The following is a 10,700-nucleotide window of genomic DNA, read 5'->3' as shown; positions in this document are numbered from 1 at the left end:
CTCTCTCTCTCTCTCTCTCTCTCTCTCTCTCTCTCTCTCTCTCTCTCTCTCTCTCTCTCTCTCTCTCTCTCTCTCTCTCTCATAGTTTTTTTTTTTCCTAAGGATTTTGGATTTGCAAGGGTGAAGTTTGTGAGCACCTGGAGGCAGAAGTGTCATGCAGCTCAGCAGTCCTCAGTCCTTTGCACATGTGGCTTTGAGATTAGTTGTAACAGAAGGACCTACACTTTGTTCCCAACCCTCTGCCTTTGAGGTACTTGTTTCTGGTGTTGATTAGCTCTGTTTTGAGGATCATTTTGTTCTCCAAGATAGACCTGCCCTCCATCTTAAAATATTAGCTTTACAATGTATGAGTAGCTCAAGTTGTCTGCTAATGGGGGTGCTGCTCCTTTCCAGAGGAGCAGTGGGAAGCCCTCTCCCCTTTGACATCTTTCTGAGTCTTTAAACTCAATGAGCATCAGGTCAAGGACAAACCTCCCACTGGCCTCAAGAAGCTTTGGACTGTGCCCCAGCCTACTCTGCTAACAAGACGTGACAAACTGAAGTGAACAGTTAGACAGAAAGCATCAGGATTTCACAGCATATTTTGCCAGCAACTTGTTTTTTCAGCTTTGTGTGTGTGTATGTGGTTTTGGTTTTTGTTTTGTTTGGTTTCTTTTTGGTTTTTATTTTTTTTTTCCCTCCTAGCACTCTAGCAGCTCAAATCTATCCCAGGCTTCTCTTGACATTATCAAGACAGTGGATAACAGGCAAAACGTGTCCACAAGCAATTCAGACTCTCCCCGCTAAGTAATCATAACCACTGCAAGTTTGCAGCAAAGCAGGCAGCTGCCTTTCTGCCTCGACAAGGCTGCTGCCTCTCAAATTGAGGCTCTATGGGTTTTACAGCTGTTAGACGATGACTCTGGTGGCTGTTTTCTCCTTTTCTCTCTCTTTTTTTCTTTTTTCTTCTTCTCCCCCTCTTCTTTTCTTTCCTTTAATGGAAAATATCTCAGTGTTGCCAGGGCTCAAGTGCCCCCCTCTAGCAGCCAATCAATACAGCCAAGTGCCTGGGCTCTAGCTTCTCATCAGGCTGATGCTTGTGGACTTGGCTCACAGGGGTTGTGTTACCTGCACGTCCCCGTTACCAAGGGTTTACTACCTTCGATCACATTTCTTACAGGGAAGCACAGTTTTATTTGGGAGGACGAGGGGAAGGATATAATAGCACCAAACTTGGCCCCAGAGGTGCTGGGAACGGAAAGGCCGGGGAGGGTGGGCTGGGTTTGGGAGAGCTCTGGGGATGGTGGTAACCTTGAGTTCTGCAGTTTCCTTCCAGACTGTTGGAGCATGTAGGGAGCCCCAGAAGAAACCTTTCTCCCTGATTTAAGCATAGGTAAGAGGAGAGTGACGATTAGTGTGTTATTTCTTTGCTCTCGTAGTGTTGATCCTGCCTTGGCTTGACTTGCCCCAGGAGCTCCTAGGAGTCTTTTTGGCTCCCTTTTCCATGATACAACATGATGCCCCCTCTGCAAAGAGAGCTCCAAGCTGTGGTTGGAGAGGCACCTGCAACGCAGCGTGAGGGCTGGATTTCTCTCCCCTCAACTGCAGCCTCTACCCCTCGGAGGAACATGCAGTTGCTCCCAGGCTGTTTCAATGCCATGGAAATGGCGTTTCTCAAATCCCTTTTTCTGCACTGCCAAAATGCTGCTCTTTGACAGTGCACTGCCTGTTTCGACAATGCCAGCTTCTCACCCTGACTCTTTAACGCAAGCTTAATTTTACCTTGTTATGCTACAGCCATCCATGCCCTCTGCACTCCCCTCCTCTGTCACCCTCCTCTTCAGTGGGTCCATCAAACAGCACATGTTGGATGAAATACATAAATTCTTTCTGTTTTGACTGAGTATAATAAAGTCTGGCAACTATGCTGCCCAGGTGGCTTTTGGACATGCAGCATTTAGTGCATGAAGTGATTGATCTCTGATCTTTAAAATGGGGCTGTGAAAGCCACGGTGAATTTGCATGCATGTGGAGTGTAAAGCCAGGAAATAGCAGCTCCGAAACTCTCTAGCCCCTGCCCTTTATTTCCTTGTGTGGAGTTTTCCATGTTTGACAATGCAGAATAGTGATTTATGTATAACCAGAGCAGCCTCCAGTGGTTGGATCTGTGAACTCTTCCAGGCTGCCCTTTATCTTCAGCTCACTTCTGGGTCTTGCAGACTCTAATCCTGATTCCCACCTGCCCTGAGCTGCCTGTAGGGGAAGGGAGGAGAGCTGGGAGCAGCGCATTCCCTGGCCATTATGCTGGGGGCAGATTCCGTGGCTGATTGAGCTGAAAGTGGCTACTCCCTCCTGGCTGCTGTGCTCCTGCTGCGCAGGATGATGCAGGAGGCCGGTGCCGCCTCCACAGTGGAACCTCGGCCGGGCAGGGCGCAGCAAATCCCTGTCAGCACGGGCATTAAAACCAGCATGGCCCTGCGGGTGCCTGACAGCAGTGCCCGGGGCAGCAAATCCCTGTTGGCACCAGCGTTAGAACCAGCACAGCCCTGCGGGTGCCTGACAGCAGTGCCCAGGACTGCGGGGAGTCTGGACCCTGCGTGTCCCATGGCTGCGCCCCCACATAGTCTTCATCTGCCTGGGACTGGGTGGCCCTGCTCTTTTTTACTTCTTTTTGTCTTCTTTTTTTGCTCAGGCTTCACAGAGTGACAAAATTCCTTGGAAAGGTGGTGGCTGGGCATCTTTGCAACTGCTGGATGCTTCCCAGAGAGAGCAGCTTTGGGAATTCCTGCTGACGGGAGAGAGGGAAAGGACTGACACGCAGCTTGGGGAGAGGAGGAAATGCACCCTCCCCACAGATACTTGGTGTCTGCGTCTTAAATTCTCTCTCCTTGCAAATAGTTCCCAGAATGATTCTTGCTTCACAGAGCCTTCCTGAACAAAACATGAGGACAAGATTTACACCCCAGGAGGATCGAAGGGAGCTGGGAAAACTGAGCTAAGACATATGGAAACATGACAGCAATGCCCAAATGGTAACTGGGTCAGATTCCACAGATCTGACCCAAGTGCTGAGGCTGTGGGTCAGATCTGCTGCTCTGAGCTGCCCCTTACCTTTAAGGATAGCAGCAATGCACCAAGATGAAAAACCCTACCAGGGAGCGGGAGGTGAAGCAGTGTCTGCTGCAGCAATGATGGAAAACAAGAGGAGATGAGGCAGAGAGGTCGGGTTTGTCTGAGAAACTTCTCTTACAAAAAGACAGATTGCTGACATTTTTCCTTGATGCAGCTGCCCAGGCATTTCAAAGTGCCTGAGATTTCGTTATCTAAGAAGCAGTCACTGGCTTTGCTGGGAACCTCAGGCTGTTTTACAAGGCATTTTTGGTTATTATTATTGACATAAAAAACATACGAACCATTAATTTTCTGTGTAAATGACCAGCAAGTTCCCTACAGCAACGCTGCCAAAAAATGTGCACCTGATTCTTTCCATGTAGAGTGTTATTGATTCTGTTTTAACCTTTTTTTGATGGGAGTTGGAGGTTCTTCTGTTTATAAGCACGTTGCAAGCTACTGGGAACAAGTTTCCTTGGTGCAGAGGGGGAGAGCTGCTGCTAATCCACTCCAAAGCTGTCTCAGAGCTGATAAAATGCAAACTCACCTTCATATCATTTGCCAGGAGCTGGAGAGGTGCTGCCAGGCAGAAGTGAGCCGTCCAACCTTCCTGCAGGTAAGTGCTCTCCCAAACCTTGTCCGGGACAAAGGACGGGCTCTTGCCAAGCTGGCAGCAGCACAGAAACATGGTCCGTTCAGCAGGCGAGGACACCTTGCCCTCCCGAGGCCTCCTCATGTCTCACTGTCATCTACACCCCCCAGAACTTGGGGTTCTGGGTGCCTCTTCTCATCCACTGAATAGGGTCAGTGGCTGTTCCTTGCTGCCTGGCAGCAGCCAGCAGCAAGGCAGGATTTCTTTGGGACAGGAGCTTTGGGAGCCAACGCCAGGAGGTGGGGAGGTGACTCCTGGCCCGGCAGCCAGGCTCCTGTAGCTCAGTATGCCTGGAGATGCCGTGTGGCCAGAGCCCTTGGAATCCACATGTGCTCTTAGCTTCTGCCACAGATGTTGGGACATCCTTGTCCTCCCATTTAGCTGAACACTGAGGTGTTGGGAAGGTCTGGGAGCTATTGGAAGGTGTGAGCTGCTTGGAGGTTGTGCTCCTGGGACCTTTGCTGTGCATGGCACATGTTGATAATGTCCAGCTAAATCACATTGCATCTGTGTACCTACATAGGCATCCTCATATATATCCTTTGGGAGAGGATGGGTGCTTGGGAATGCAGAGTTCATCCTTCCAGCTTCTGGGGTTGCATCTGTGGTTGGTCACACGCTCAGATGAGAACAAAACAGGCCAGTTCCACAATTTGTACTTGAGGAGGGAGGGAAAGAGTACCGCAAATGTCATTTTGGATCTCCTTAGAATATGTTGTTTGGCCTGGAACATTAATTTTTGATTTTTCCTCAGTTATTTTCACCGTTGCACACTCCTTCCTAATCTGAGTCACACTTTCGAATTGAAAGACAGCACTTCAAAGGGAAAAGAGAAAAAAAATCCACCTGGAAAATATTTAACTGAAATATTTCAGCATTTCTGAAATAAATGGTGTCATTTAGAATATGTCAAAACAAAAAGCTTCAGTCTTTTGAGTATTTCCTGTTTTTTATTTTCCCAGGAAAAAGTATTCCCTTCGACATACAGTTGTGAATAGTTTTACATCGTCCCTGCTCCTCACAAGTACGTACTAGCAACGATGGAAATAACCCTCCAAGCGTGGCTCTGCCCGACAGACCGCAGCAAGGGAGCTGGACAAGGTCAACTGCAGAAAAGGAAATGAAGGAGCATCCTCTGGAGACAGCTACAGACCTGCGATACGGGTAATTACGTTATAAGAACCACTTTATTGGCTTTTTCTTGTCTCTTTCTCTGCCTGCCTGTGGCTTTTGTTTTGTTGGGGGAGGAGAAGCGAGAGCAAATCTGGCAGGAGAATTTTGTTGTTGTGTGGCTCTTGTTTATTTGTCTGCCCAGCAACGTGAATGTGTGTGTGTGTCTGTGCGTGCCGCCTGTGATCTCTGTATTTGTGTCCGTCTCCTCCGCTCCCCCCGTATCTATCCATGCACGGCATGATATAAACGAACCTGCCTCTGGACATGTCATGGCTTAAAATAGATGTTCATACATCAGCCTTTCCGCGGCAGCAGGAAGACATGGCCGACTGGATGTGACTACAGCCCTCAGCTGGAGCCGAGGAATCGCAGCCCTTGTCAAGGTAGAGGGCCGGGGGGCGGCTCCTTCCCGCTGCGAGGCTGTGCGCGGGTCCCCGCGGGGCTGCCGCGGAGCTGGCCGGGCAGCCTCGCGCTCGCCCGGCCCTCCCTGCGAGCCCGCCACGGCCGCCGGGGCCCCGGGCAGAGCTGGTGGCGGAGCCCGAGGGGCCGGGGGTGCCGCCCTGTGCGCCGGGATCGGAGGGCCGGGCGTGGGGCAGGTGCCCTGCAGGGCGCTCTGGGGGGGCTGGGGGCAGCTCCACGCCTGAGGGGTGCGGAGCTGCAGCCCGGCATGCGTGTGGCTGGCTGGTGCGCTCGGCAGCCGCAGCAGCGAGAGCCTCTGCTCCGGGGCTCGCTGCAGCCTGCGGGGCTCGCTGCAGCCTCCCGGCTCGGCGTTTCTCAGCCCCCACGGGCTGTTTGCCTCCCAGCGCTGCCCAGGGCACAGTGGAGCTGCTGGCGTGTGGCTGGGCTGCCGCCAAGGTCACCCCGGTTTAAGGGCCTCTCTGTTCGCAGGGCCCTGGCGCTCGGCTGCGCTCCGTGCCCTTTCCAGGTGCGCTTTGCCAAGCCTAAATTCCCAGCATTAAGAATTGCTGAATTCACACGGGCAGAGGCAGCATGTCAGGGTCAGAGGAGGCCGGCGGCCGTGCTGGGGGAGCGAGTGTCACACGGAGTGCCCACTTGCCAAGTGTCCTGGCAGGGCAGCTGTGTCCTGTGCCTCTGTGCTCCCTCCAGCCTCCCCCCATGCCCTGGCAGTGTTTTCCTCACCCTGCACTGCCAAGAAAGTGCCGGGAGGCTGCTGCTTTCTGCATTCTGGCCTTAGGCAAAATGTGAAAGCAGCCGGGGCGGGGCTGTGCCCAGCCTGGCCAAGGTCAGCGTGTTTCCTTCTCCCGAGCCCCAGACAAGCAGCTCGTGCCAAGCTGCTGCTGAGGACAGGGCCACCCTGCACTGCTTCCCAGCCCCTCGGGGCTGCTTGGGGCCCCCCTGGACAATCATATCCTGATGTGGGGGCTTCAGGCAGCCCTCTGTAGAGGAGAGCAGCAAAGGAGCAATAAAGGTGGCCTGACTAACATTTGCCTGCAGGGCTGGGTAGGACTGTCCAGGGTGGTTTTCTGCAAATGGGTGACAAGCCTCAGGATGATCTAAACATTTGAGAGCAGAGCTGCATCCTAAAGGATCTGCTCTGTAAAAGGAGTTTTCTCATCCCCTGAAATTAACTCTTCCCACCCCAACAATCTAGATGCTCAAATGCAGCGGGAGGCCTGCTGGCTTGGCAGTTAATCCAGCTTCTCCCTCCCCATGGGCTTCTCCACTGGGTTCTGGCCAGGCTGCTCATAGAGCCGCGTGGGATCCTCTGCCTATCTGGGGTTTTTCCACCCCTCCCTGATCCTGGTGTCTTGCCCAGCGCCCTGGCTGCCTTTTGCCGCTTGCGATCGCAGCTTGGCAGCTCTTGGGCTGGCACTGTCCTGCTGGCAGGCAGAACCCCCATGCAGCCTGGGAGGAAGGTGGTCCCAGATAGAGCCAGTCTGGCCTCAGCCCAGAAACATGAGGCTGGAGCGATCCCCCAGCCCACGGAGACACAGCAGGCTGGCTGCTTCTCCGAGTTGACTCACCAGCCCTGGCGTCGTGTCCTGCTGGTAAGGGAGGATGGGCAATACTCTTATTTCACGCTAGGAGCGATTGGGTAGCTGGCTTTACACAGCCACCTCTAAGAAGATGAAACTTGGCTGCTTTAGGCCAGTGTTTCTATACAGCGGGTGAAGTGAGAGGTCCCCAGTTCTTCTAACAGCGTCTCCACTGCTTCTGTGACAGGACCGTGGGTGGCAGCAGCAGCAGAAGCGACCTGCAGGCCACTCTCCGGCCTCCCCGAACCCACAGGTATGCCTTGTGGGTCTCGGCAGCTCCCATGGCTTTCCTGTCCAGGTTTTCCAGGAATGGTACCAGGTCGCCGAGCCGAGGCTCGCGGGAGGAGCGTGGCCACCACCCCATCCTCAGCATCTTTGAGCTCGAAAGGTTGCTGTACACAGGAAAGACAGCTTGTAACCATGCAGATGAGGTCTGGCCAGGACTCTACTTGGGAGACCAGTATGTATCATATGGGCCTGAGCACGTGTGCGCCAGGGGATGTGGGAAAATGAGAAACCTGGGAGAGGAAGCACGGGAAATTTGAGGAGGGAAAGGGTGCAAGGGGGTTCCTGGACAGGATGGGTTTGCTGCAGAGAGGAGGAGGATGGAGCTTTGGGAGTGCTTCATGGTAGAGGGGAGGGGTGCCTCTGTTTAGCAGCCAGACCCGGAGATAGGGACCAGGAGACTGAATTGAAGGTCAAGAATCTCTGGCGTTTTTCCTTTGCCTCTGGGTTTCTTGGCCATAAATGTTTGCCCAGGACGACCCTTGAACTGCCATGGGAAACATTTCTTTAATGAAAACCAAGTGTCTTGGATAATAACTGGATTTGCCTGTAGCTTTGAGACAAATCCAGTGTCTGCTGTTAAGGCAGTGCCACTGTGCAGTACAAGGGGGCCCTGATCCCAGCAGTTAAACCAGGACCCTTTCTGCTCTGCCAAGGCCTTTAGTTTTCCGCTCTTCCTCCTGGGCTGCAGGGATATAGCCGCGAACCGGCGCGAGCTGGCGCACCTGCGGATCACCCACATCCTCAACGCCTCGCACAGCAAGTGGAGAGGGGGAGCCGAGTACTACGAGGGCACCGGCATCCGCTACCTGGGCATCGAGGCCCACGATTCGCCCTCCTTTGACATGAGCCCCTACTTCTACCCTGCTGCTGACTTCATCCACCAGGCGCTCAATGAAGGTTGGCACGGGGAGGGCTAGGAGAGAAGTGGGGAGCAGGGAGGGGAGGAACTCGGCAGCTGGGAAGCTGCCTTGGTTCTGTCTTGGGTGGTGTTTCCTGCACAGGATCACCTCTTGCAAAGAGGAATTAGGCTAATTTGAGGTACTGGCCTCCCAGGGTGAAGTCCCTGCCAGTGTCCTTGGCTGTGACTGGCCCTGTTTAGGTCACTTTGGGAGGCAGTGATGCCCTGGTAGCCTGTGCTGAGGGAGGGACCTCAGTGCATCACAGTCAGTCTCACCAAGGCCCATGTCTAACCCGGGAGGGCAGCACACATGAGCCACAACTACATGTGCCACAGCAAATAGATTGAGTACTTTTTGTTTTAATGCGGACATTTGGCCTGCTGTGACAGCCGCTCTCTTTCCCTCCACCCGCAGGAAGAATCCTTGTGCACTGTGCCGTTGGGGTGAGCAGGTCGGCCACCTTGGTGCTCGCCTACCTCATGATCCGCCACCACATGCCCCTGGTAGAAGCCATAAAGACCGTCAAGGACCACCGCGGTATCATCCCCAATCGGGGCTTCTTGCGCCAGCTGGTCGCGCTGGACAACGCTCTGAGGTTGAAGAGGAGCATGTGAAGTAGGGCGAAGGGCTGTTGGTTGTGTCCTGGGTGCCACAATTTGGGCTTTCCTTAGGGTGCAGTTGCTTGGCAGCTAACAGGTTGCGTGCAGTGGCTACAGGGTGCCATAGACACACGAGCTGTTCCTCGAGGTAGAACATAAACCCTCAGCCTGTGATCTTGACACCTCAGTAGGCCTAATACCTAATCTCCCTCCCAGCCCGCTCGCTCAAAGGCATATCCAGAGGGGATATCTTAGACCCATGTTTCAGGTTGTTCTCTAGCCCTGCTGGCTCTGCGGAGCCTTCAAGGTTTAGTTCTCCCACCAGGCCCATTCCAGCCCTCTCTCCAGGAGCTCTGAGCTCTGCCTGTTCCTTGTTTTCCATTCGTTCTGCAGTCAGTGTGTGGCTGTGTCCAACAGGCCTTTTGTCGTGGTGTTTGAGTGTCCTCAGTGCCTAGTATTAATGTGTAAGAATAAAGACACTGCTCAAAAAAAAACTAGGCCTCTCCCTTCTGTTTTGGGACAGGTTGAGCTGTTGCTTGGGCGTTGCTGGGATAGCAGCAGTCTGCTCTGCACAAAGGAAGGCCCAAATCCTCCCAGGGGCTGGGTGTGGAGGCTCAGGCGCTGAGACCCTGCTGCCTGTGCTGGGCCTCCCGGTCAGGTGTCTGCAGCGCCAGGGACAGCAGGGGGAGCCGTCCCTGCCGTGGCTGAGCTGTGCGGGGCTGGCTGGCTTCCTCCCTGCATCAGGTGTGTCAGATTCCTCACTGACCAATACAGGAGGCAGCTTCCTCTGCACAAATTCCTTCTCAAGGTTCTCGGAGCGCTCCTGGAGCTCCCTGCACTTCCCAAGAGTGTGTGGCATGTGATGGCTGCCAGCCCCATCTCGTAAACACAAGGCCCATGGCCACCAGCTCCACTTGTTGCCACACCCAGGAGAACCTCTTAGCATATTGTCCAACTCCTGCTTTAGGGACGCTGCTGGCACAGGACACCGAGGACACCCTGAGATGCCCCAGGACCAGGTGCCGGCCCAGTGAGAAGAGCGTGACGCACATGGCAGGGCAGCTGAGATTGCTGGGATAGAGGAGGCCCAAGGAACTGCTCCAGGTCAGCATTGGGAAAGCAGCAAAGCAGAGTGGGGGTGGAGATGGCCCTGTTGTCCTCCCCCTGCCTTTCTCTGTACATAGTATGTTTGTACACAAATCTTGTATGGAATCTTCTCCCTATGTTCTCAGGCTTCCGCTGCCTGCCGGGGTGGAAGATGTACAGTTCTGTGTAAAGCACAGATTAAACAGCAGCTTTCTTACCCTGGGTCAGCTGTGGGGTCTCGCTAAGGACAGGTTCTTTAGGGGGGAAACACAGAATAAGGTGACTGGACGTTGGTCATGGTGAAAGACGAAAGAATGCGCTCGGCACAGCCCCACGGGCCACGCCCACCCGCTCCCATTCAGAACATTCCACGCGTGGTGTAGTAGTATACCACGTGACTCACCCCCACCATTCACAAACCCAAGTTTTTCGCGCGCACACCGCGTTCCCGCGGCACCGCTACGCGCGCGCTCCCGCCGGCCGCTCAGAAGGGGCTGTGCCCTGTCGTAACCAGGTCGGCACATTTCACGCATGCGCGTGACGCTCCCATTCATCATTTGCAATGAACCGGAAGGATCGGCGCGCGCGGCCCCGCGCGCCTCTCACCCCGCCGCGCCGCCCACCTTTAGGTCACGGCGAGGCGAGACCCCCCTAACACACCGAAGCCACCAACACCTCCCGTGTTTCCCCCGCCATCCTGGCGCAAGCAGCACTCCTCCTTCCCCGTCCTGCCTCCGCGGCGGCGGCGCGACCGGCCTTATTAAACATGCTAATTTATATAGATCAAGCCACGCCCCCTCCACGCGCGCTCCGCCTTCAGGGCGGCCTCTGCAGCCGGTTCCGTCGCGGCGGCTGCCGCGATGGCGGCCCCGGCCCCGGCCCCGGCCCCGGCCCCGGCCGCGCTGCTGGAGCCGCT

At 54.6% G+C, this 10,700-nt stretch overlaps 2 protein-coding genes, 1 long non-coding RNA gene and 1 other non-coding gene across 6 annotated transcripts in view; 3 read left to right on the top strand and 1 right to left on the bottom strand.

Annotated features, from left to right (window-relative positions):
* Window positions 1-3,063, top strand: part of LOC112951017 — a 5,599-nt gene extending 2,536 nt beyond the window's left edge. Inside the window, exons 1-3 of one of the 2 annotated variants that reach the window (XR_003250123.1) lie at window positions 184-250; window positions 1,305-1,372; window positions 2,672-3,063. This is a non-coding gene — a long non-coding RNA (uncharacterized LOC112951017). Of the gene's footprint in view, window positions 1-183; window positions 251-1,304; window positions 1,373-2,671 lie in introns of those variants that run through there. The other variant, XR_003250124.1, reaches the window with a different exon arrangement.
* A 1,647-nt stretch (window positions 3,064-4,710) lies between these two features.
* DUSP26 (dual specificity phosphatase 26) lies at window positions 4,711-9,090 on the top strand. Of its 2 annotated transcripts, XM_026043637.1 has the most exons (5): window positions 4,711-4,906; window positions 5,214-5,298; window positions 7,100-7,372; window positions 7,889-8,097; window positions 8,514-9,090. In XM_026043637.1, the coding sequence occupies exons 3-5, from the start codon at window positions 7,194-7,196 to the stop codon at window positions 8,711-8,713; spliced, it is 588 nt and encodes a 195-aa protein (XP_025899422.1). In that variant the 5' UTR covers window positions 4,711-4,906; window positions 5,214-5,298; window positions 7,100-7,193; the 3' UTR covers window positions 8,714-9,090. The 2 variants fall into 2 exon arrangements, with proteins under 2 accessions (XP_025899422.1, XP_025899414.1); XM_026043629.1 differs by lacking the exon at window positions 4,711-4,906 and having other exon boundaries at window positions 5,004-5,298.
* Window positions 9,091-9,595: 505 nt separating this feature from the next.
* TTI2 (TELO2 interacting protein 2) overlaps window positions 9,596-10,700 on the top strand; it is a 2,975-nt gene continuing 1,870 nt past the window's right edge. Inside the window, exon 1 of the mRNA XM_026042446.1 lies at window positions 9,596-9,717. Coding sequence (XP_025898231.1) covers window positions 9,596-9,717 — 122 coding nt within the window. The remainder of the gene's footprint in view (window positions 9,718-10,700) is intronic.
* On the bottom strand, window positions 10,267-10,361 carry LOC112951173. The gene has a single exon (XR_003250145.1). It is a non-coding gene; the product is annotated as a small nucleolar RNA U13 (small nucleolar RNA).

Source organism: Nothoprocta perdicaria, unplaced genomic scaffold (assembly GCF_003342845.1).
Source record: "Nothoprocta perdicaria isolate Ctin4 unplaced genomic scaffold, notPer1 scaffold_103, whole genome shotgun sequence".
Lineage (NCBI taxonomy): Eukaryota > Metazoa > Chordata > Aves > Tinamiformes > Tinamidae > Nothoprocta > Nothoprocta perdicaria.
Note: the sequence above shows the minus strand (reverse complement) of the source record. Positions and strands in the feature narration are given on the sequence as shown.

What these genes read in the sequence shown, in the direction of transcription:
- DUSP26 (XM_026043637.1), top strand. Translation starts at nt 7,194, where the DNA reads ATGGCTTTCCTGTCCAGGTTTTCCAGGAATGGTACCAGGTCGCCGAGC. An exon ending in GGACTCTACTTGGGAGACCA is followed by an intron (nt 7,373 to 7,888) that starts GTATGTATCATA and finishes CCTGGGCTGCAG; the next exon opens with GGATATAGCCGCGAACCGGC. An exon ending in CCACCAGGCGCTCAATGAAG is followed by an intron (nt 8,098 to 8,513) that starts GTTGGCACGGGG and finishes CTCCACCCGCAG; the next exon opens with GAAGAATCCTTGTGCACTGT.